This window comes from Carettochelys insculpta, chromosome 32 (genome assembly GCF_033958435.1).
Source record: "Carettochelys insculpta isolate YL-2023 chromosome 32, ASM3395843v1, whole genome shotgun sequence".
NCBI classification, from domain to species: domain Eukaryota; kingdom Metazoa; phylum Chordata; order Testudines; family Carettochelyidae; genus Carettochelys; species Carettochelys insculpta.
Window position 1 is genome coordinate 86,357 of NC_134168.1, and position 24,932 is coordinate 111,288.

The following is a 24,932-nucleotide window of genomic DNA, read 5'->3' on the forward strand; positions in this document are numbered from 1 at the left end:
AGCTGTGATGCACTGGCGAGGAAGCCAATCTCGTTTGCTTTTCTGAGCGTCATGCCCACTCCTTGTGATTCATCAAGGGAGTGACCAGGCACTGGGCCAGACAGTACGTCCCCAGCAACGACAGATCACAACACAGTAACTCTAACCCTGGAACCGATCCCTGCAACAAACCTCACTGCCAGCTCTGCTCACAGATCTACCCCAGTGACACCATCACAGCACCTAACATCAACCACACCACCAGGGACTCCCTCACCTGCACAGCGACGAATAGAATATCTGCCATCGTGTGCCAGCAATGCCCCACTGCCATTTACACTGGCCAGACTGGACAGTCTCTCCGTAAAAGAATAGATGGACACAGCTCAGACATCAGGAAGGGTAATGGACAGAAGCCGGTGGGAGACACTTCCATCTCCCTGGACACTCAGTGGCAGATTTAAAAGTAGCAGTCCGAAAACAAAGTCATTTCACAAATCAAATGGAGAGAGAAATTTCTGAGCTGTAATTTATTCGTAAATTTGACTCCATCAACCAAGGATGAAACAGAGACTGGGAGTGGCCGGCCCCTTTCAAAAGCAGCGTCTCTGCCCTGGGTGTTAATATCTCCCATTTAGACTCTGACAATGGGCCACTTACCCCTATCTGATCTGACCTGGTTTTTCCTCTTTTGATACACACGACTGACAATGGGCCATTTCCACTCTGACTGAATAGACCTTGTCAGCTCTGGCCCTCCCTTTTACTGGGACCCCACTCTTTAAATACCCCTCTGTGTTTGGTTTTTATAGAAGGCAAAGGGCAAATAAGCTCGGCTGGTTTAACGAACGAAAGGGATAAACTTCAGTGGCATTGGCCAGCCCTGTTCTCCTCTTGTTTATCAGGCTGTTGCCACAGAACATTAGCGTGCAGTGAGTGGTTTGCTTCATGGAAATCCTTCTTCAGCGCAGAATTGAATCTGCATCACTGTGCCTGGGACGACCAGAGGCGCCAGAGGACATCAACATGCAACTGAAAACAGCAAAAGTCAGACGTCATATTTTTTTGCACACGCTGGCTCAGGCAAAGCCCTGGTGTCACCACACTGACAAGAGGAGGTTACACCAGGGAACAGCTTGGCCCATGGCTCTGAAAATTTCTTGCAATTTTCTAGCAGTATTTCAGGGGCCATGACACAATTAATGTTGCTGTTAATTAATACCCAGAGGGCCTAATTGCAAACCATCCTTCCCCTGGGGAATAAGAAACTTTGGAGTCCACTGAACTATTCTTGTGTGAGTTTAAATCCCCTGTTCCCCAGTTGTTGCAAACAGGTTAGCTAAAGGGGCTGGGAATATTAAGCTGGACTTTTACACGTATGAATCCGGGTCCCTTTGCGGCTGTCCACATATTGATAAAACGTGTCATGGCAATTTGGTAGCTTTGGCATATTTCCCAATGTACATGATAAGAAATGCCCTGTCTATGGTTCAAGGCCCAGGACATGTGTGAGGTCAATAGGTGGAGAACTAGTGACTCCCAATGTAGTCTGACCTGTTCCTCACCATTCCTTCATTTAACACTCAGTAATTTTAGCCTGGGAAGGTATGAATGTATTTTGAGCATTTATGGAAATTTAGGTGCAGAATGACTCATCAGCGAATTAAAAACACCAAAAAGTAGCACTAATTAAACATTCCAGCACATTCATTAATATCTATATCACATCTACCATCTTCTTTGAGAAGTTTTCCATAATTCTTTACCCCTGAGATTTTCAGATAAACCAAAGGAAATGACAAGGACAATGGTTTGTATTGTCCCGAGTGAACTTGTCCAAGATTCAAACATTCTAAGGACATTAAGGGATTATAAAGTAATCCCACCTGCAGAGTCTCAATTGATTCCTGAATGTAACCCAGCAAGTGGAACTGAAAATGAGGATACTGTTCAGAGAACTAACACATCTTTCGTTAGAGAAAATTCACAGATCCCAATGCCAAAAAGGCCCAGTTCAATCATCTAGCTGGATCACCTGTAGAGCATTGGCCAGTGAATGTCCCCCAAAACAATTCCTTTTGAGTTAGAGCAGAATTTGAAGCAAATCCAATCTTGTTTTGAAACTTGCCAATGATGGAGAATCCACCATGAACCACTGGAAATTGTTTCCATGATTAATTAATCTGTGTATTTCAATTGTCTTAATGTCTAGACTGCTCATAAGTTATTGCCTACAGTTTACTTCTATAAGCTAAATATAAGTGGCTCCTTCCATTTCTGCCAAAAGCCACTTATCTAGAGCATGGATAGATCCTTTAGCGTTTTCTGAGACCATTTCAGTTATTCACCAAGGCTTTCAGTGTAAGGTCTCAAGCAAAAATGGAAAGAAGGAAAATCCAGGGACCTTTAGACAGGTCAGCCTTACCTCAGTACCTGGGAAAATAGCAGAGGGGATCCTCAAGGAATCCATTTTGGAGCACGTGAATGAGGGACAAGTGATTGAAAGTAGTCAACATGGATTCACCAGTGACAAGTTCTGTCTGACCAATCTGACGATCTTCTATGGCTCTGTGGACATGAGGAAGTCAGTGGATGTGATGTACCTTGAGTTCAGCAAAGCTTCTGTTACAATCTCCCACAACATTCTTGCTCATAAGTTGATCAGGTATGAATTGGATCCATGGACTATAAGAGAGATAGAAAGCTGGCCTGATGGTCAGGCCCAACAGACAGTGCTCAATGGCATAATATCTGGATGGTGGTTGGTTTCAAGCAGAGTGTCCCAAGGTTCGGTTCTGGGGCCACTGTTGTTCAACACCTTTATTAATGACTTGGATGAGGGATGGGATTGCACCCTCAGAAAGTCTGTGGATGACACCAAGCAAGGAGAGAGGTAAATAAGTTTGAGAGCAGACATAGGATCCAGAGTGAGCTGGATAAATGGAAGGATTGGGCCAATAGAAATCTGATGAGGTTCAACAAGGAGAAGTGCAGAATCCTGTGCCTGGGACAGAAGAATCCCAAGAAAGAGAGAAAGAAAGAAAAGGGGGTAAAGCTGTTATTAAGGATGCAAATGGTCCTTTTCCCCCAGAGGCAGACACTGAAAAAAATCTGGAAAAAGAAAATTCCAAAATATTGAAACAGCAACAGAGAACCCCTACAGAGAACCCCCCTCCCTGGTTTTACCCCATTACAGACATTCACTCATGACAATTGGTTTCTGAAAGTAACCACTTTACGAATCCCTTTCCGCAGGGACTGTTGGACCTCCTTGTTCCTGAGGCAGTAGATGATAGGGTTGATCAGGGGAGTCAGGACGATGTAGAAGACAGAGAATGTTTTGTGTAGGGCCTTGGGCACGTTGGCTGTTGGAACCACATAGACACTGATCACGCACACATAGAAAACGGTCAGCACAAAGAGGTGACAGGAACAGGTGGAAAAGGCCTTTTGCCTCCCGGTGGTGGACGGGATTCTCAGGATGGCGGCGATGGTACAACTGTAGAACGTCAGAGTCAGCAGCAAGTGTGCAAGTGACCCAATGGCAGCAACAACAGTTGTCAGCAGTTCCACAGTGCGGGTGTCCTCACAGGACAGCTTTATGATGGGTGCATAATCACAAAAGAAATGGTCAATTTCTTTGGAACCACAGAATGGCATTTCCCACAAGAAAGTGTTTGCTATAATGGTGAACCCAAAGCTGATGATCCAGGACCCTGCCACTAGCTGGCCACACACCCGGCCGTTCATCAGAGCAGGGTAACGCAGGGGATGGCATATCGCTAAATACCGGTCGTAAGACATGACCGCCAGTAGCACAGGTTCTACAGTGGACAAGCAACCAAAGGAACACAATTGCACAATACAAGCCTTAACAGGAATGGGTGCGTCCCTAGTCAGGAGACTGGCCAGCAGCCTGGGCAAGAAGGTGGAGGTGTAAATGATCTCCAGGAAGGACAAGTTCCCTAGTAAGTAGTACATGGGGGTGTGAAGCTGCTGATCACACACGACCAGTGCAATGATGAGGCCATTCCCAGCCACAGTTGCAATGTAGGTCACCAGAAACAGCAGAAAGAGAAGGGGCTGCAGCTCAGGGCCATTCCCAAATCCCAAGAGGATGAATTCCACGATGACTGTTTGATTTCTTCCTTCTGCTTTCTCCATGGTGCGTATCTGCAAAAAGAAAACCATGAAGTACTGATGGAGCGCGCAAGGTCAGGCTGTGCTGTCAGCTGTACTGGCAGAAACCTCACCTCACAACTTCTCTCCACTGCAACAATGAAGTTGTCAAGAGTCAAAGGAAGACACAGGCTGAGCTTCCAATATGGTCAGAACAAGAGCACAGGAACCCAGTGAATTACACTCATGTCCCTTCTCTTTCCCTCAACCCCTGCTGCACTTGAAATCCCACGGTGGGGCTGGGATTCCCACACATCTTTCTGGTATCTGTGCCGCAGTGAGACTTGGAGAAGACAAAACTCAGAAATCGTTGGCTTGCAAACGAGAGCTATTCCGAGTTCAAACACGGGCATTGGAAATAGCTTCGTCGTGGTCCTGTCATCTCTCCAAATGGAGAAGACATATGAAAAATCCCCCACTGGGCAGTGGAAGCTATTTTGAGTTACCCACTAGCCCTGCAGCCAGGAGGTTAAGTTCCCAGCTTGGGCAGATCAGCAAACGAGGGGTTGAAAATAGCAGTGGTGAGAACAGGGCAGCACAAGCAGCAGTGTGGGACAGGCACTGTGTCCCTATCTGAGCTCTCAGATTGGCTTGGGCTTGGGCACGTCGCCTGGTCTGCGAAGGCTACACTGCTATTTTTAGCCCAGGTGCTCATTTTGCCTTTGGGTCGACTGCAGCTGGGAATTTCATGGCCCAGGTGAAGTGCAGGTCAAACCTCTAGAATCCCAAACTCTTTCAGTCGGCAAAATCCATAACCCGGTGTGATTTTATGAAGCTGGATGACCCCTTGTCGTGGTTGTAGCCAGGTTTCCTGTGGTCCCATCCATTTCCTTCCAGCCACCAGTCCTGGGTCTCAGTGCTCAGTGTTGTTATTTAACTGTAATTTACCCCTGTGTCTTCTAAGAGCCCCGTAAAATCGAAAATTCCTCAAGAGAGAAATAAAATGAAAATAGACCCAGAGAAAACAGGAGGGAGCAACAAAAGGAGATAACATAGAGAGACAGAGAGTGAGCGTGTGCGTTTGTGTGAGAGAGAGGCTGTTATGTCTCCAAATGCTATGAACAAGAAAATGGATACATGTTTAAAGAGAAGTAGCTGAGCCGTGATGTTAATACAAAGGTATCAGAGTCCGTAAATCTGCAATCACCTGCTTGTTTTTCCCTGTATCACTTGTTGATAAGTCCTTATCGCCTGGTGCTATAACCACTGACTTATAATGCACGTGATCCAGCTCTGGCTTCCCCACGAGCGGAAAAGGATCACTGAGAGAAGTGCAAATAGAAATCTAGAAAACACACACACACACACACACACACACACACAGAAGAAAGACCATTGTATTTGTTGGAACAATTCTACAAGCAAAGAAACACATGTGGTGAATAATGGAGTGCACACACCGATAACAAATAAACTGGATTGATTCATGGAGAATAGCTCGGATGGAAATCAGTCTTTCCCAGAGCTGGGAATGGGTGAGAGGAAATGGATCACTTGGGTTGTGTCTACTCGACAAAAATAACATCAAATTTGCTTACTTTGTAACTTTGTAAGCTACTTTGAAGTAGAGCATCTACACACACCCTACTTCAGACTTCAAAGTTGGGCTCCCTACATCGAAGTTAACTGTGAAGTCGTGGAAAATGTGTGTAGACTCTCTGTGGACAATTTAGAGAAGTGCACAACTTCAAAGTTAGCTTTGAAGTTAGTTCGTAGTGTAGCTGAACCCTTGATGATCACCTGTTCTATCATTCCTTCTGGGGCACCGAGCACTGTCCACTGTCAGAAGAAAGGACACTGCAGTATATGGACCTTGGATATGATCCTCCATGTTCTAAACTGGATATCCGTGTGTTCCTCCTTATTCTGCATGTTTTGCCATGAACTACTGAACTTTTTCTCTTTCCCCTGGGGCTGGACAAGCAGTGATGTTCTTTCAGACTTGGCACATGCTGGAGCAGGTCTTCATCTTTTCTAAATCTGATTACTTCATTGTCACTGTGCTGTGTTACCTTTCCCATCGATCATCTAGTGCCAGCTGCACCCTCGTCCTCACCCTTCCTTCAGATATTCTGAGCGAAGATAAAAATCTGTGTCATATATTTTCCAGTTATTCCTCCCATTGGTAGTCCTCACTGCCCACAGGAAATGGAGCTCTGCGTTCCTACTGCCTGGCTGGGCTTTATTACTCATCTTGGGCTATTTTGTTGTCATTCCCTTGCATGGAAAAGAACTGCTTCCAAACTGGAAATAACAGAGTCCAAAGAATTCCTGATCCCTAAGAAAAAGCAATAGAAGAAAGGGAAAGTCTCATCTGAATGGAAATTAATTCAGAGAGTCCTTTTGATCCCAAATGAAATCTCTGTTCGTGGGATAAGTATTTCAGAGGGAGTCGTGTTAGTCTGTAGGTTTGAGAACAACAAGAACTCTTGGGGCACCTTATAGACTAACAGATATTTTGGAGGATAAGGATGAGCCACAGAACAGGTCTTTGCCCAGGAAAGCTCATGCTCCAAAACATCTGTTAGTCTATCAGGTGCCACAAGACACCTTGCTGTCGATGGGATTTGTGAGCTGAGCAGAGCTCCTAGAATAACAGAAAACAAGGACCACTGGCAGGTCTATTTTACAAAAAGAGGAAAATTGAAATACTCACAAGGAGAAACCAATTGGGAGATAAATCTCCCAGTTCAGTCTGAATTCTCTGGTGCCAAACGGAGGCTAAGAAGACCCCTGAGCTGCCACAGGACCAACATTCCAGTCCTCTTTTGTGTTCGCTCAGGCAGGGACACGCCCAGCTGCAGTTACACACAGAGTCTCTGAGCAGCTCTGGTGGTAACCAAGGAAGGAAAAGCTCCAGCTCCCTGCCTAGGAACTGCGACTGCCCTGCCCGGCCCTGCTCAAAGCACCGACCCAGAGGAGCTTGTAACCGGCTTTGCCTCTCCCTCTGCGTGCAGAGGATTAGCCACAGGTGTGCGACCAGGCTGGGATTCTGCCCTCGATATTCCATGTAGAGACACACGGCTTAGGTTAAACTACACCCACATTCACTTGCTACTAACTGTTGATTTTCTGGGCTAGCAAACAGATCGAAGCAGGTTAACGGGCAAACCCACCAAGAGGCACAGTGAGCATAAGGCCCCAGTTAGACGGGTTATGGATTAGCAGGTTCTCACCCTGACTCCTGATACCAGGAAACTGGCAGAATGGCCAGGCACGAGCTGCAGCTGATTTGCGGTTTGGGTTTTTCAGGTGCCCATAGACAGCCTGAGATCACTTTAGTCGGGTCCAGCCCTTCCCCCCCGTGTAGCCTTTTTTCTCAGCTCTTTCCAGGAGTGCTCTTGTGTGGAGTGCAAAGAGGAAGTGAGGAGCTGAGTCCCTCCCATTTATAGCTTCAGCGCAGGGCAGGAACGCTTTGTTTCCAGTCTTGGGTCTCAGACCAGCGGGTGGAAAAACACCGATTTCCTAACATGGCGCCCAGAGTTCTGGGATTTCATCACTTGCCCCCGTAGACTCACAGCTGCTGTTATTTACAGGCTCTGTGGGGAGTTGCCGGGAAGGCTCACCCGGGGGGTAGGAGCTTCTCTAAGGCCCATCGTGTTCCCTAAAGCTGTGGGAGCTGCCCCAGCGTCTGAGTGTGGGTCTGTGGGGTCCAGGGCTGATCTGTAACACTGGGCCAAACATCACTGTGTCCTGAAGACCTCAGGGGCCGGATCAAGTCCCCATCTGGTCCCAGTCCCAATCCCAGAACCGGCTGTTAGGGGTAGAGGCTGGTTCCGGGCCAGCTCCCCACCACAGCCCTAGATACTGAGGGGGGCTTTGCCCCAGGAGCGATGCACTCAGGGACGGTGGGACTGGGCTCTGGGGACAGGTGGGCACACTGAGGCTGGTCCACTACCAGTGATGGGGCCATGGTACAATGGCCTGAGCCCCTGCTGTGGGGAGCTCTGGGGCTCCAGCTGCAGCCTGGCCTGTGGGTGTGGGAGGGGGACAGGATCCCTCTGCCTGGCCCAGGCACATGTGTCAAAGCTACCAAATGACTCTTCACTCTTTGCCAGCATTTAGACAGGGGGCAAAGACCCACTTTGTCAGATGTGTGTCGTGGAGATTCCAGAGGTCTAATTATACAGGTTCCCGGAAAAGGGGGAGTCCAGAGTTGATGAGGTGAATTCAGTCATAGGGACCCCGTCCAGAAGCTAATGTGGAGGTGTGAACATCAAGAGAGGAGAAGCTGTTTCTGTGGTTGACCAGCCACTCCCCACCTCTCTTCAATTCTTTGTTCACGGTGTCAAATTTGCAGATGAATTGGAGCTCGGCAGTTGCTCTTTCGAGTCTGTTTTGAAGATTTTTTTGTTGTAGGACTGCGACTTTTAAATCTGTTACCGAGTGTTCAGGGAGACTGAATTGTGCTCCGGCAGGCTTGTGTGCATTACTCGTCCTGATGTCTGATCTGTGTCCATTTATTCTTTTATGTCGAGCCTGGTCAGTTTGGCTAATGGATATGGCAGAGGGGCATTGCTGGCACATAATGGCCTATATTACATGAGTAGATGTGCAGATGAATGAGCACCTGATGGTGTGGTTGATGTGATTGGGTCCTGTGATGGTGTCGGGGGTGGAGATATGTCGGCAGAGGTGGCAGCGAGGTTTGTTGCAGGGACTGGTTCCAGATTTAGAGTTTCTGTGGTGTGGTCTATAGTTGCCGGTGAGGATTTGTTCCAGGTTGGCAGGCTGTCAGTAGGCGAGGACTGGCCTGCCTCCCAAGCTCTGTGAGAGAGAAGGACCATTGTCCAGGATGAGTGGTAGATCACCGGTGATGCACTGGAGAGGTTTTAGCTGGGGGTTGTGTGTGATGGCCAGTGATACTCTGTTATGTTCCTTGTTGGGCCTGTCATGTATCTTGTGGCTTCTGGATACCCGTCTGGCTCTGTCGATCTGTTTGTGCACTTCCTTAGCTGGGGGTTGTAGTTTTGGAAAGCTTGGGAAAGGGCTTGTGGGAGTTTGCCTCAGTCTGAAGGATTGGAGCAAATGCGGCTGTACCTTAGTGCTTGGCTGTGTACAATGGATCGTGGGCTGTACCCTGGATGGAAGCTGGAGGCACGTCGGTCAGACATGGAGGTGAAAAAGCTGCTTGGAGACACCTCCCCACTCCTCAGCCAGAGCCAGGAGACAAATCAATGCACACTGACAAAGAAAGAGCAGTTCAGTAGCACTTTAAGGACTAACAAAATCATGTCTGAGGTGATGAGCTTCAGATCTGAAGAAGTGGGTCTGTCCCACGAAGCTCATCACCTCAGACATTATTTTGTTCGTCCTTAAAGTGCTCCTGGACGGCTTTTTTGTGCAGATCGTATATAGACTAGCACGGCCGTCTCTCTGTCACTGTGCGCACTGCTGTCACATTTGAGAGAGAACCCAGCCCCAAAAGGGGTTGTGCCCCTGCCTGTCCTTCAACACTGGTGTCCTGAATGCTCTGCAAAAAATAAAATAAAATAAAATATTAACACACCACAGGCAGCGTCCTGAGTATGTGTGTGCTGAGTTTTCTGTGTTGTCCCAGCCTTGCCTCTGGTCACTCAGTGGGTGGGCTTCCCATGGTCTTTTTGGGCAGGCAGTGCCTTCCCTGGCCTATGTTACCTACTGCCCACGTTCACCCTGGTCCCTGTCACTCACTTATCCATTGCACGAGTGATGCCTGCCTCTTGCCTCAGCCTAACATTTCTCAAAAGCTGTGCTCTGCTCTGTTCAGCCCTGGTGTAGACCATTCAGAAGCACAGAAGGGACATTTTCTCATGTAAAGAGACAGAAAGCCCAGGCTATGACTTTGACTGCCATGGACCAACTCTTCCACTCTGAAAGGGCCGTGAGTTGGGTTTAAAAGAACAGGAGAAAAATATCAGAGAGGGAGCCGTGTTGGTCTGTAGCTTCGAGAACAATAAGAAGTCGTGTGGCACCTTGTACATGAACAGATATTTTGGAGCATAAGTTTTTGTGGGCAAAGACCTGCTTTTTCAGTTGTTGTAGAATATTCAGAAGAACAATAGAGTCATAGACTACTAGAGCTGGATGAGAAATCAGGAATTCATGAAGACCAGGCCCCTGCTCCAAGCAGGACCAACCCTGACGAACAAAATTCTTGTGCATAAGTTAAGGACGTATGGATTGGATACAGGGACTGTAAGGTAGAGAGAAAGCTGGCTGGGTGGTCAGGCCCAAAAGGTAGCGATAAATGGCTCAATGTCTGTTTGGTGGTCGGTTTCTAGTGGATTGTGCCACGGGTCAGTTCTGGGGCTGATAGTTTTCACCATCCTTACTAATGGTCTGTAAGAGGGAACGGATTGCACCCTCAGCACATTTGCAGGTGAGACTAAGCTCAGGGAAGAGGGTAGGGTGAGTCCACATCTGGAGTATTGCATCCAGTTCTGGCCCCACAGTATAGAAAGGATGTGGATACATTGGAGCAGGTCCCACAGAGAGCAACCGAAATGATGAGGGGACTGGAACACGTGACGTATGAGAAGAGGCTGAGGGATCTGGGTTTATTTAAGTTGCAGAAGAGAAGAGTGAGGGGGGATTTGGCAGCAGCCTTCAGCTTCCTGAAGGGGGCTCGAAAGAAGATGGAGAGAGGCTGTTCTCAGTAGTGAGATGGCAGAACAAGGGACAAGAGTGGGAGGTGCATGTTAGACATTAGGAAAACTGTTTCACCAGGAGGGTGGGGAACCACTGTGATGTATTGCCTAGAAAGGTGGTGAAATCTCCATCCCTAGAGGTTTTTAAGTCCCAGCTTGACAAAGTCCTGGCTGGGATAATTTAATCTGCGTTGGTCAGAACAGGACTGGACTAGATGACCTCCTGATGTCCCCTACAGCCCTAGGAGTCTATGATTCTGTGACTAAATCATCCCACCCAGGGCTTTTTCAGCCAGAACTTAAAGACCTCTAGGGAAGGAGATTCCACCACCTCTCTAGGTAACACATTCCAGTGCTTCACCAGCCTCCGAGGGAAATAGCGTTTTTTTTTTCCTAATAGCCAACCTACACCTCCAACATTACAATTTGAGACCATTGCTTCATGTTCTGTCATCTGTCTCCGCTGAAAACACCCTCTTGCCATCCTCTTTATACTCCAACTTCAAGTATTTGAAGGGTGCTATCAATTGTCCCCTCAGTCGTCTCTTCTGAAGACTAAATAAATCCAAATCCCACAGCATTGCCCCGTAAATCATGTGCTCCAGCCCCCTGATCATTTTGGTTGCCCTCTGCCAGACTGTCTGGAGTGTGCCCACATACTTTTTGTAATGGGAGGGGACCCAGAATTAGACACAATATATTAGATGTGGCGTCACCAGTGTCAAATAAAGGGGAATAATCTCTTCCGTAGATCTGCTGGCATTGTCCCTAATAAAGAGCCCAGTATGTCATTAGCCTTCTTGTTTCTTTGTAAACTCTCTCTGAAAGGAAGGTTGAGAATGAGAGGAACCCCCACGTGAAGCCATCCCAAGTGCGTCTTCCTGGGTTAAGGGATTTTTCTTTCCACTTAGGTGGTGGCAGCTACAGCCCAGGGACAGGACATCTGTGACATTGGGGAGTGGGTTTTTTTTGTTTTTTTTTTAAGAAGAGCATTGCAGGAAAGTTATTTTGTAAGGTTTTGTGGGACCCCAATTTCTGCCATCAGAGTGTCAGAGTGGGGGGCAGGCCTGACACATATACCAAAAAAGCTGCCCAGGTCTAAGAAGCGCATTCATTGGCTTGAAACGCTTTTGGAGGGAGCGGACGTGCTATTCCGACATCCCTGAACACGTTATTGCAGGAGGAGTACAGGGATGCCTTGACATAGGGCTTTATTTTAGCATGTGGCACCAGTGAGACAGAGCCACATGCTGATACAGCCTGTTTTCAGGTGAGGTTGTCTCATAGACACAGCCTGTGAGAATGAGCTTATCGCCCATTTGGAAAGAGCAGGAAGACAGGCAGAAGTGATGGACTCAGGCAGTATCAGGATATTTTGCAGAGGCATTTGAGAAGTTTGTATACCCAAAGCCTACCATTAAAGTTACCATTAAATATTGCCATTAAATAGACGAGCACGGCTTTCTCTCTGGTACTGTTAGAACAAACCCAGTGTGGGACAGGAAGTGTTTAGAAGGAACGAAACCATTGATCTGGTTTTACAGAGCAGAACTGTGGCTGCTCCCTTCGCTCTAGGGACTGAACTGCCCTGACAGCAGGTCCTGCCATGGGAACGGGAACCAGGCGAGTCCCCAGACCCGCAGGCGGAGCGACCCCACTGCACAGCGCCAGCAGCGGGTGGAAAGTGGGAATGGGGGAATCCCACTCCTCCAGCCACGTGTTTCTGCACCTTTTGCCCTTTGCTAAACGCCCCTCAGATCCCTTGTCAGCTGCCTGGGCTCTCAGCTGGACAGACCCACTCAGCGGGTGTCGGGTCGGACAGGTCTTGGTGGAGGCCGAGACCTGCGGGAAGTGAATTAGTTACACAGGAGGGAGGTGTGGAGGGACAGCGGAGCAGCCGGCTTGTTCCACAAAAGTACCTCTGCCAGCCCCTCCGGCAGCCACAAGCCCCACAGGCAAACCCCCAGATTCTCCAGCTGCTCCACCCACCCGACCGACAGCCCCTGCTCGGGGGAGAGGTCATTGAAACCTGGGTCACCAGCTGCACCCAGCTTCTTCCGGCCCCAAAGGGTCCAGCCGCAGCCCCAGGTCAATCCAGGCCTGGCTCTCACCAACCAGCACGCTGGGCCTGGCCTTCAGCATCCACGTGTACAGGTGTGTTAACACCGACAGACAGACCCGGGCAGAGAGTGAGTGCAGGTGGCGCATTCCAGACGTCCCCCACGGCCACTGATGCAGCCAGCCACGTCCTGTGCTGATGTCCTGAAAGTCTCTGAACACCCCCCACGGGGCGGGAGCCCTGGGGACACTGGCTTAGTTCCTGCAGGCTGGAGAACTGGGCGCTGGAATACTGGAACCGGAACCCAAACTGGGAGCGAGGTGGTCACCGCCAGGGCATCTGACAGCTTTCCACGGGGAGGGAAACGTCCTTTCTCCTTCCCACAGGCACTGGAGGCACAGAGTCACCCGACCCCGGTGAGCCGCTGTGGGAAACTGCCCTCGGTGGCTGGTTTCCCCAGCACGGCCCAGTCCAGTCACATGGCAGCTGGGATGGACATCTGGGCATCCGATTTCAACCCCATTGCTCAGCCCAGGCCACCTGACCCCTTGGGCTGCTGTGGACGACAAGTCCCACTTCCCTGAGATGTGTATTCGACGCCTGAGCCTGGTGTCTAGCCCAGCAGCCTGGTCCTCTGTGTGTGTGTGTGTGTGTGTGTGCGCGCGCGTGTGTGTCACACCTCCTAGTGTGACTCTCAACACTCAGACATTTCTAACACAGCTACAGAGCCAATCTGTGTAACTTCTCACATGACCACGGCACCGACACACAAGTCACACACAGCTTCAGGGCATCTCCAGTTTTCATCAGACCCCTCACTTGGCCCCCCAGCCCCAGGGTCGGTGCCGCTCTCCACACCGGTGACAGAAATGGCTTCCACAGCCAGGGCACAGCTCCAGTCCCGGCACAGAGGTGCCCCTGCCCGGCTGGGCTGGCGTGGCCCTTCTCCCCACGGCGGGTGGGAACTTCTCCGGCGCCACCGACCTCAGGGCCCCGGCGGCAGAACGCCCTGGCTGCGATGTCGGCCCTGGGGTGCAGAGACTCTGTGGGGATGGGAACCTGCTCCAGAGCCGGCCGAGTTCCCCCAGCCCTGCCCCACGGTGCCTTCTGCCCCATGGCACCTCCTGCCCCACATCACCCTCAGCCCCACGGCGCCATCTGCCCCCTAAATCGAGCTCCTCTCTGCCCCTGACCCGAGTTCCTCTCTCAGCTCTGCCTCCCCAGCACCCATCCCCATCCTGCCCCATGTCCCAGCCCTGATGCCTGAGGGGGCGGGGGAGGGGTGCAGGTGGCCCCCAGAGGGGCACATGGGGACCTCCCATTTAGCAATTGAAACCTTGGCAGGAGCCCAAGGGGCAGTGCCCATCCCGAGTGCTGCCGAGCACCACCTCTGGCTCTGCCCCTCCCCCAGCCCCTCTCTGCCCTCCCCCATCTCCTGCAGAGCGGGGGGAAGGAATTGCTGCTCCTGGCTGGCTCCCAACACCCGGCAGTGCCGCCCACAAGCAGGTTGGCGCTTCTGGCAACAGTCTCACCCTGTTGACTCCTTTGGAGCTTGTGCTCCGCTCTGAGCCCAGATCCCTTTCTGCAGGACTCCTCCCTCGACAGCCACTTCCCCGGCTGGGTGTGACACGGATTGGGCCTTCCTCCGCGGAGCACTTTGCACTTGGCCTTATTCAGCTTCACCCCATTAACCTCAGGCCATTTCTCCAGTGTGCCCAGATCATTCTGAGTTACGACCCTGTTCTCCCTCCCAGCTTGGTATCACCTACAGACGTAAGCAGCGCACTCTCCACGCCCAGATCCACATCGCCGAAGATACTGAGCAGAGCCTGTCCCAAAACAGACCCCTGCAGATCCCCCCTTGTTCTGCCCTTCCAGCAGGGCTGTGACCCATTAATAGCGACTCTCTGAGAACGGCTGTACAGCCAGTTATGCACCCACCTTACAGCAGCCACATCTCAGTTTTATTTGCCTTACTAAATGCCTTACTAAAACACAGGTACACCACATCCTCCCCTTCTCCACAAGCCTTGTTATCTCATGGCAGAAAGCTATCCGATTGGCTGGACATGATTTGTACTTTACACATCCATGCTGGCTGTTACCCAGCTCCTTTTCTTCTTTAAGATATTTGCAGATCGATTCCTTAATTACTTGCTCCATTATCTTTCCTGGCACAGAAGTTAAACTGACTGGTCTGTAACTTCCTGGGTTGTTCTTATTTCCCTTTGTAGAGATGGGCACTTTATTTCCTCTTTTCCAGTCTCCTGGAATCTCTCCTGACTTTCCAAAGATGACAGCTAAAGGCTCAGATACTTCCTCTATCAGCTCCGCGACTATTCTAAGAGGGATTTCAACAGGTCCTCGTGACTCACAGACATCTAACTTCCCTAAGTAATTTTTCACGTGTTCCTTTTTCATTTTATCTTCTGATCTCACCCCCTCCCCACTAGGACTCACCACGTCCGGCATTTCTCCATCAGACGTCTTGGTGAAGACCAGAACAAAGAGGTCCTGAACCAGCTTTGTCATTTCCAGTGTTCCTGATGTTGTTCCTCGCTCCTCACTGAGCAACAGGCCTACCCTGCGCTTGGCCTTTCTCTTGCTTCTCATGTATTGCTGGCTGGCCTGACGGTACAACCAACATCTCTTCGCCTCCTTCTGCCTCACACAACCTCAGTTTCAGGACTCCCTCACACCTCTCCCTGTCAGCATCCCACAGGGCATTGTCAGAAGAAAGGGGTAGTAAGGAAAAGAGCTTTGCACAGTCTGACCTGGGAAGGACACGGCCGGCGGAGGTGGACCTGGAATGAAACGCCTCTCCTTGGAAGCTTTGTTTTCCTTTCACATCTCCAATTCTGAAGGTCAAAAATCAGGAAGATACTTTGATTAAATCTGTTCCTTTGGGTTTTTTTCCCCAATGAATTATAAATGCGGGGAAATCATTCTGCCTTTCAAATGTAAAAAACATATAAAAAGAGAAGATAGTCGATAAGGTGCCACAGGACGTCTTGGTTTTGAAGGTACAGACTAAGACGGATACCTCTCAGATGCAAAAAGAGAATAGAAATTTAAAATTTTGGGGTAATTTGTCAACAAAAGTTTCTCTTCCATTTTCCTGAGAGGAAACGAAAAAAATATTGAGAGCCGTTGTGAGAAATTCAGTAAAATATTTATAAATTTCCCTTCACCAGGACCCACACCACCCAATTTTGATTCACTCGAATTCTCAGTCTCTAGTTTCTCCAGTGGTGAGAAAAGCTGCTCTTCTGTAAAGTTTTTCTCAAGGCTCCTTTCACCTCTTTGTTCCTCAAAGTGTAAATTATGGGGTTCAACACTGGTGAGACAATTATGTTCAATAGGGAAATCAATAGGTCACTCTCTGTAGTGGAGCCAGTGTTGGGTACCAGGTAGGTGATGAGGGCCGTTCCATAGAACACAGTCACCACGGTGAGGTGGGAGAAGCAGGTGGAGAAGGCTTTACGCCTTCCCTCCGCCGATGGCAGCTTGAGGATGGTGGAGATAATGCGGATGTAGGACAGGAGTATCAACAGGAAAGGGCCCAGGTTGAACAGAACTGCCACCATACGGCCTACAGCCTTAATCATTGATGTGTCGGCACATGCCATTTTCAACAATGGTGGAGCATCACAGAAGAAGTGGAGGATGCAGTTGGAGCCACAGAAGGGCAGGCTGAAAAGCCACATGTTCAGAGGAACTCCCACCGAGATGCCAGCAGCCCATGAAGCCCCCGCGAGCAGAGCACATGCCCGGCCGCTCATGATGGTTGTGTAGTGCAGGGGGTGACATATGGCCACGTAGCGGTCGTAGGCCATGGCTGCGAGGAGCCAGCATTCTGTGAGGCCCATGAGGGCATTGACGTACGTCCCCGCTGCACAAGCTGCAATGGAGATGGTCTTTTCCTCCACCAGGAGGTGAGCCAGCAGCTGAGGGACCACACTGCTGGTGAAGCAGATTTCCGATGCAGACAGGTTCACCAGGAAGAAATACATGGGGGTGTGGAGGGAGGGGCTCAGCTTTATCAGCAGGATAATGAGTAGGTTCCCCATCAGGGTGAGCAGGTAGATGACCAGAAGCACCACAAAGAGAAGGATTTGCAGCTCGTTAAGGTACGAGAACCCCACCAGGATGAACACATCGACGATGGTCTGGTTCCCTCCAAGGTCACCCTCAGAAGACGTCATCTGCAGGGGGATAAAGAGACCGGGGCTGAGGCAGATCAGAAATGTGACTGCAAATTAAAACATTTGTCCTGTTTTCCTTCCTGTTGGGACCCTTCTGACTAACACCTGCGGAAATTTCTCTGTAAATAACAGCAACTGACCCGGCCTTGCTCAGGGCTATCAGTAGAGTCAGGGACATTTGGTTTGTGCACTCAAGGGGTTGACTGTCTGGTTCTGTCTCCTTGAAGTCAGGTTTCTCTGGGCTCCTCCCTGTCACTAGGTTAAGATTTTCACTGTCTTCTCCTGTCCATATGAAGGTGAGTTTCCCAGAGTTCTTCATTTTCATCTGATGGAAGAGCCGCTTGTCTCTGTCTCTGTGTTTCCAGTCCATGTTGTGTTTGTTGCATTTCCAACAGCTCTTTATTGGGCCGTTCTGTGTGAATGGGATGGAGCTGGACGTGACGGGGGTCTAATTCCCTCAGTGAATGTGGCGCTGTGTAAGTTGTGTCACTTCCAGTGGGAAAGTGCATTTCCTGCTCTGCGTCTCTGCTGTCTCGCTGCTCTGAAAGGCGTGGTGAGAAGGAACGGTGCGGTAGGTTGAGTCCATTGTTGTAGATGAGCCTGGCGCAGCCCAGGGGTGATAGTAACAGCTATGTCTTCTACGTACACTTGTATGGGCACCCCCAGCTCTTGGGGGGCTCCCCATGGGCTGTGTAAGATATGTCAGGGGGGTGGAGGCGGGTTGCTGAAGGCTGGGGACGAGGGACTCTTGGGGCTTGGGACAGTGGAGCGGTAGAGATGGGTGGTGGAGGAGGAGGAGCAGAAGATGGAAGGATTGGGCGACCAGGGCAGGGGGCAGAGGGTGCTGCAGTGAGGGCAGGGGGCTGTGGGGGAGGCCTTATTGCATGTGGTGGTTAAGGGCAGGGGATGGGGGTGCAGAAGTCAGGGGGTTGGGGGGACACGCGGCAGGGGGTGGGAAGTGCTGGGTGGTTGTACACCAGGGGGATGATTATCGACAGGGAAGAGCCTGTGAGGGCAGGGAGGGGTCAGGGCAGAGGGTTTCGGGGGTGGGAGGGTCGGGGGTGAGGGCAGGAGCTGGAGGTGCAGATGTCACAGCAGGGTTTGCTGTGGGGGATCTCAGGGCAAAGGGGGAGGAGGATGGAGTAAGGGGAGGGGGCTCAGGACAGAGGGTTTGTGGGGGCGTTAGGGCAGGTGTTTGGGTTGGAGGGGTCCTTGCTGGGGTGTGATGGAGTATGTGCAGGGTCCAAGAGGGTCGGGGCAGCTCAGGGCAGGGGGTGGAGGGTGCCAGACGGAGGGTGCGGTGTGGGGGTCGGTGCAGAGTCTGGGGGTGAAAGTGTCACCGCAGCCAAGTTCCCAAATACAATTTCTCAAACGAGGGCACATTCTCCCCTCACTCGTTTGTTAATGATACGAATAATCACACCAGTGCCCGGATTCCCCTGCAGTGACACCTCACACCAGCAAACGGACATTGGGGAGCCGAAACACGCTGGAAACCTTTTTAAGATGGAGAAAATATTTAAAACACCCAGAGGATGTAGACACTTAATGTCCGTGAAAATTTTGAAACTCTTGAGCAAAATCTTTTAGCAAAATCTTCCCATTATTAACGACGTATTGCTTTTGATTCAGTCTTTGGAAAAAAGACCTGAATTCAAGGGGTTTTTTATTTTTATTTTTTTGGATACTCTCCAGACACTCCCAGGCATTTTCTCCTGGTTTTAAGTTTGCTCATTCGAAAAATAAGAGGGGTGAGGAAAGAAAGGGGAGAAAAATGAATGAGAAGTTGAGAAAATAATTTTAATTTTTAAGATTAATTTTATTTCATTTTTTGGCTACTTGAAAATGTAAAGATTGAAAATTTTGACCCAGGATTCCATGAAAGAAATATTTTGCTCTTAACATTTCAGATCACTTTTTTAAAAAAATGACTAAAGACAGATCTTGTCATCCACAATTTGTTGACAGAATTATGTACTTGCACAGTCAATTGTTTCTGTAGAAAAATGTCAACTCCAGACAAGAGGGTGAAGTTTCTGTGAGAAACTCAGGAGAATGGTTTTGTGGGAAAGCCACTGACCTTGGGCTGCAGAGACCAAGATACAGTTTTTGTCCCACCAGAGACAACTTGGCTACGTCGACACTAGAATCACCTGTTGACAGCAGTTACTGCTGGAAGAGGTGTCCTGACAAAACTTCTACCCACAGATTGTGTCTGCACATAAAAGCAGCTCGATCTTTCAATCCGATCTGTCAACAAACCGCCCCCCTCCCCCGCCCCCAGAGCATCTACAAGGCTTTTTAACACATTTTGTACATAGACGCTTCACAGGGTTTGTCAACGACACCCAACAAAACCCCAGTTTTGTCTACGCAACTGTAGTGTATCTGGAGCCCTTTTGTGCCCATAAACAATTCACGCCCCCTCCTGGTGTGCGCTCTTCCAAGGAGAATAATGAGGTAGATGACCAATTCCCTTTGATTCTCTCACTCCTGACCTCTCCAGGGCCCTTTAAGAACCACGGACTGCGACTCACTTTCCCTTTGTGAAACAGGGCGATGCTGCAGCTCCCTGCCTTGCTAGGAAGGCTCTGAGGGCCAGTCCCCTGACGACCGTGGAGCACTCAGGTACAAGGGCGAGGAGGTGGATCTCCTTGGCACAAAGGCAGTGAAAGCGGACAGGACATTGCTCACCACTTTCCTGTCAACCTCAGAGGCTGCCAAACTCACTGCAGCTGCTCAGGAGTGGAGGCTGAAGACACGCCCAAGGAATCAGCTCCAGACAGCTGGATGTAAAAGCCTGAGCACCTCTGGGCTGAGCTGAGCACCCACAGCTGTTGGGTCAGCTGCTGGAGGAGACCCCTAAAGCTCCATCCAGGTGCCAGCCTATGAGCAGGAGAGAGACACTCACAGGGATAGTACGGGATGCTCCTCTGTCCTTGTCGGACAGGTGGCTTTTGGACACTGGAGGCTGGCAGGTCCCAGCAGACAAAGGGCGTTGGGTGTCCGGCTCCCACTGAAATTCTGGGGCTTTGCAATTCCACAGTAAAGCTACGAGACAGCTACAGACGGGTAAACTTCTCTACAAGCAAGCAGCCGCCCTGGCAATCTCACTCTGGTTTTATCTGCAGCCCCAGATACCTCCCTTGGCTCTTTCTCGGTTTCATTCACACCACCACCTTGCCCTGACATCTCTTAGCTGAGTCCTGCAGACCTGGTGTGGGACAGCCAGAGGCACAAAGATCTCGGACCATCCTGGGAGCAAAGCAGCTGTGGTTTGTCCTTCCCCTATCTGCTGAGACTGCTCTGGGAACTCCAGGTAACATCTGGAGATCCCTTTGGAGGAGCACTCGCTCTGTGAGTGCCAGATGCTATCTCCCCGGCTAAGGCTGTTCTTTCCTGAGCAGTGCAGCCCTGAGCAGCTCTCATCTTAATGCTAATAACCAGTCCCCACCGTCGCACCGCACACTGTGTGAAGGAAAAGTCCGTACCTGCTGCGACTGGCCGTGGCTGTGACCTCAGAGCCGGCTGCCTCCCAAACATCGAGGGTGTCCTGGGGCATCCAGGCTGATCATTGCCGTCCTGGCCAGCAGAGGAAGACAACCCAGTTCCAAAGAGGTGAAAGCCTCTTAAATCTCCCCGTTAAGTGTTCACTAAGCCTGGTGCTGGGCGTGACGAGATGCTGAAATCCCCTGGAGCTTTACTAGGAACGATCACGAAAGTTGTTGCTCTGGAGCTCTGGGGATTTGCCCACAAGAGGCGTCGTTAGTAACTTTAGGAACTTTCTGCAGGCTGACTTTGTGCCACGTGAAAAAACACTTCTTTGGGTTGTTGTAAATCTGCTTCGTGCTGATGTCATTTGGTCACCGGCTAGTTCTTGTGCCACGGGAAGAAGTAAATAACTCTTCTCTATTCTGCAACGAAGGGTCCTGTGGCACCTTATAGACTAACAGAAAAGTTTGGAGCATGAGCTTTCGTGAGTTAACTCACTTCTTCAGATTCTTTTTCTGAAGAAGTGAGTTAACTCACGAAAGCTCATGCTCTAAACTTTTCTGTTAGTCTATAAGGTGCCACAGGACCCTTCATTGCTGCAACAGATACAGACTAACACAGCTACCCCTCTGATCCTCTTCTCTATTCTGTTTCTTCATTGAGTAGAGGATTGTGATTTGCTTCGCTGACAGCAATTTTTCCTTTTGTCTTCCATGTGGAGAAAGTTAAAATGTTCCAGCCTTGGAAGTGTTTATTCTGAGAAATTGGCTGGAGCAGAAAACATTCAATTTCCCCAGGGAAAACTTGCTTTGCAACCAGAACAAACCCAGTGTGGGACAGGAAGTGTTTAGAAGGAACAAAACCATTGATTTGAATTTCATTCTGGTTGTACAGAGCAGGATTGTGGCTGCTTCCTTCACTCTGGGGATTGAACTGCTCTGACAGCAGGTCCTGCCATTGGAATGGGAACCAGGCGAGTCCCCAGGCCCACAGGCAGAGCGACCCCACTGCACAGCACCAGCAGCGGGTGTATTGTGGGAATCCCACTGAGAGGGGCAGTAATATGGCTGTTCCTGATCAAGGGGAGGACGTCCAGCCCTGGACTGAGACTCAGCAGGTCTGGGCCCACCAGTTTCCAGCTTGGTGACTTTAGGCAAGGCCCCGCCCCTGTCTGTGCCTCAGTTTCTCCATCTGTAGAATGGGGATAATGGACCTTCTCTCCTCTGGAAAGTAGGTTGTGTGCTGCTGCAGAGATGACCTCAGAGTCAGTCCTAACCATGTGACAGAGCCTCGAGCAGGCCGTGGTTCCAGCTGAGGACGTACAATACACTCTAGCAAGAGAAGGAGCCTTAATAGCAGCGCCCATGTGTCCACGCCAGGGCATAGACCAGTGTCTGGTTAACACCTCCTTGGTTACACTGGCCTGTCTGCTCAGGACTGATGAGTTGGGTGGGGCCAAGAGAGCAGCCCCTGGGACGTTACTGCCCAGCCCGCTCTGCCCCAGACCCAGCTGCCATTCAGTGGGGCTCCAGGGGAACCCCTCCAACCTCCAGAGGGGCTGGCCAGGGCCAGGACACCAGCCTTGGGCGGGAAGGGTGGGGGTGGCAGTGACATCACAAAGGCCTGTGGTAGGACCTCAGCCTATTGGAGGACAGGGATGACCTCACAGAGAGACCCTGACAAGAGCCAATCAGGACAGAGGCGCGAGGCGGGGACAAGCTCAGAGATTCCCGCGGCTTGGCAGCAGCCGGCGCCTCCCCAGGGTCTCTGCGGGGGCCGGAGGGAGAACTGGGACCGACGGGCAGGGCAGGAGGAGCCTCGTGGGCGTTTTCTCCTTCCCTGCGGCCGGTGGGGCTGGGCCCGGGGAGAAGGTGGGAGCCTCCGAGAGGTTTGGAGCCTGCTCGGTCTGGTTCCCCTTCGCCCCTTTCCCTCCCTCTGGCTGCCCCCTCCTGCCTCCGCCCCCTTTCCCGGCCCCCCGCCAAGCAGGGTGGGTGGGGGCTGGGGTGGGGCGGGAGGCCTCCCACGGAGCTGGGGCTGGCGGAGCGCTGGGAGCCGGAGGTGACCTGGGCCGGCCTTTTGCGTGTTTTCAGGAGTGTCTTGAGGAGGAGGGAAAAACGTTGCTCTCCTGGGCCTCTGAGGGCAGGACAAGGAGCAATGGGCTGAACCTGCCCCCAGGGAGGTTGAGGTCGGACGTGAGGAAAACTCCCCACCTGGCCGGGTGGTCGAACACTGGAATAAATCGCCCAGGGGCTGTGGAATCTCCACCCCTGGAGACGTCTCAGGGCAGGTTGGACACACACCTGTCAGGGAGGCTCCAGCCGGTGCTGGGTCCTGGCGCGAGCGCAGGGGACTGGACTCGACGTTCTCTCGAGGTCCCTTCCAGGTCTCCTGTTGTGGGATTCACAGCCCAGACCGACCAGTCCCAGGCCAGCAGGGGCCGGGGGGTCGAGCTGCTTCTCTGCAGTTCCTGCCTTGGCGCAGTCCCCGAGTCTCTCTGGGGCTGTGTCTGCACTGCTGCCCTCCTGGGGAAGAGGAAATGCAAATGAAGTGCTCATTAGCATATGTCACACGCTCATTTGCATGTCCCCTTCAAACACTTTTTGCAAAAGAGGCTTTTTTGCCAAAAAAACCGCACTGGACATGCTGCCATTTTGTGCAAAAATCATGTAAACCTGGGACCCCCCATCCCCCCCCTTCCCCTGCAGGCTCTGCAGGGCCTGGTCTGGCCTCGGGCCGGCCCTGCGGGGGACCTGCGGCAGAGCCCCAGAGGGCAGCAGGACAGCTGGGAGGGGAGCATGGGGGTGGGGGGGCAGTTTCCCTGGGGGAGCGGCAGAGCCCGGCTGTAACTCACCCCCCACCCGCACTGCCCGCGAGTGACCTCTGAGCCGGCTCCCGGACCCCGGCGTGGGCAGGCGGCTCCCACAGGCCGCAGGGCGGCAGCTGCAGGGCTGCACCTGGGAGTGACCCTGGGGCAGAGTCAGAGCCGGGCCTGAGCCAGACGTGGGCCCAGCTCATCTGCTCCTGGCTCAGGGAGCCCCTGGCACTTTAAGGGCCCATGTTCCAGCCCCGGCTCCGGCCAGGTTCCTGCCCGGCCCTGGGTCCCTCCTCGCCCCCTGAAGCCGCTGGGGGGAGTCCGCACGGAGGGCCCTGCCCAGCGCCCTTTGCCCAGGAGCTGGGGGTCTCGTCCGGCCCCTCTCCCCAGTGGCTCAGCAGAGGGACGTGGGGAGGGAGCTCCTGCGGGGGGGCTGGGGGCTGGGGGCAGGACGCTGATGGGCCCCGTCTCCTCCCTTCCAGCACAGCTCAGCACAGTCCCCCACGTAGGGAGCTGGGGGCCCAGCCGGGACCGTCCCTCAGGGCCCAGCTGAGGACACCGGGCGGCCGGCCAGGGAGGTGCCGGACCCCTCTCCCCACTGCTGCTGCGCCAGAGGTAAGGGACCCGCTGGGCACCGGCCCCTGGAGCAGTGACACCGCCAGGCGCCAGGCCGGGGCCCTGCGGAAATGCCCCCCAGCCTGTCCCCCCACCGGGAAATGGGAGCCCGGTCGCAACGCGCCAGAGCCCCTGGGACCGGCCCGCGGGAGGGGGCGTCTGTCTGCCCCCCACCCCCACCCCCGCTCCACGTGGGCCCAGCCCCTCCCCAGCACCAAGGCGCCGGCTCTTCTGTGGGGCCAGGGCTGCAGCCCCCTGGGAACCCAGCCCCAGCCAGGCCCTGGGGCAGCCGCACACTGCAGGGAACAGAACAGCTGGGGGGCGGGACGGGGGCGGGGGCAGCAGCTCCTGTGCCCATAGGTGGGAGGGGTCTGGCCCTGGGGGCACTAGAGAGGTGCTGTGTCCATCCCAGGGCCCGGCTCCCCCTGAGCCCTGGTTCCCGGGGCCCCGCGTCCGACAGGCCCTTGCTCTCTTGGGACAGGAGCAGCCCGGCCACGGGGACGCGCCAGCTCCCCCGGCTCAGCCTGGCGCCAGGTGCCCGCGGCTCGGCAGGGGCTGGGCCAGGGCAGGCGCCGGCTGCTGGGGAGGGAGGGAGCCGCCGGCGGGAGTCAGCGCCTCGGTCGCAGCTTTTCCCGCTCACGCCGGGCCGGGAGCCACAGCACCACCTGCAGCCTGGACCGGGCTCCCGTGGAGAGGGAGGGGCTGCCCCCCGCGGGGGATGGAACCGCCCCCGTCTCCTGTCCCGCACAGGGACCTGCCCAGCGTTGTGCGCCACGGCCAGGTTATGGTCTGTAGCCATTGGGCCGCACTGCCCTGAGAAAAGGGGCAAGGGAGCGACTCTGGCCATTGGGCCGCACCGCCCTGAGAAAAGGGGCAAGGGACCGACTCTGGCCATTGGGCCGCACTGCCCTGAGAAAAGGGGCAAGGGACCGGCTCTGGCCATTGGGCCGCACTGCCCTGAG

General features: G+C 52.4%; 1 protein-coding gene across 5 annotated transcripts in view; it reads right to left on the reverse strand.

Moving 5' to 3' along the window:
- Nucleotides 1-302: 302 nt before the first annotated feature.
- LOC142005049 (olfactory receptor 10A4-like) overlaps nucleotides 303-24,932 on the reverse strand; it is a 42,043-nt gene continuing 17,413 nt past the window's right edge. For 3 of the 5 annotated variants that reach the window (XM_074982729.1, XM_074982730.1, XM_074982732.1), the window contains 3 exons: nucleotides 22,844-23,065; nucleotides 15,307-17,051; nucleotides 303-1,011 (listed from right to left, as the gene is read on the reverse strand). In XM_074982729.1, coding sequence (XP_074838830.1) covers nucleotides 16,083-17,051 — 969 coding nt within the window. In that variant the 5' untranslated portion in view covers nucleotides 22,844-23,065 and the 3' untranslated portion in view covers nucleotides 303-1,011; nucleotides 15,307-16,082. Of the gene's footprint in view, nucleotides 1,012-15,306; nucleotides 17,052-20,542; nucleotides 20,992-22,843; nucleotides 23,066-24,932 lie in introns of those variants that run through there. The other 2 variants (XM_074982731.1, XR_012643058.1) reach the window with 2 other exon arrangements.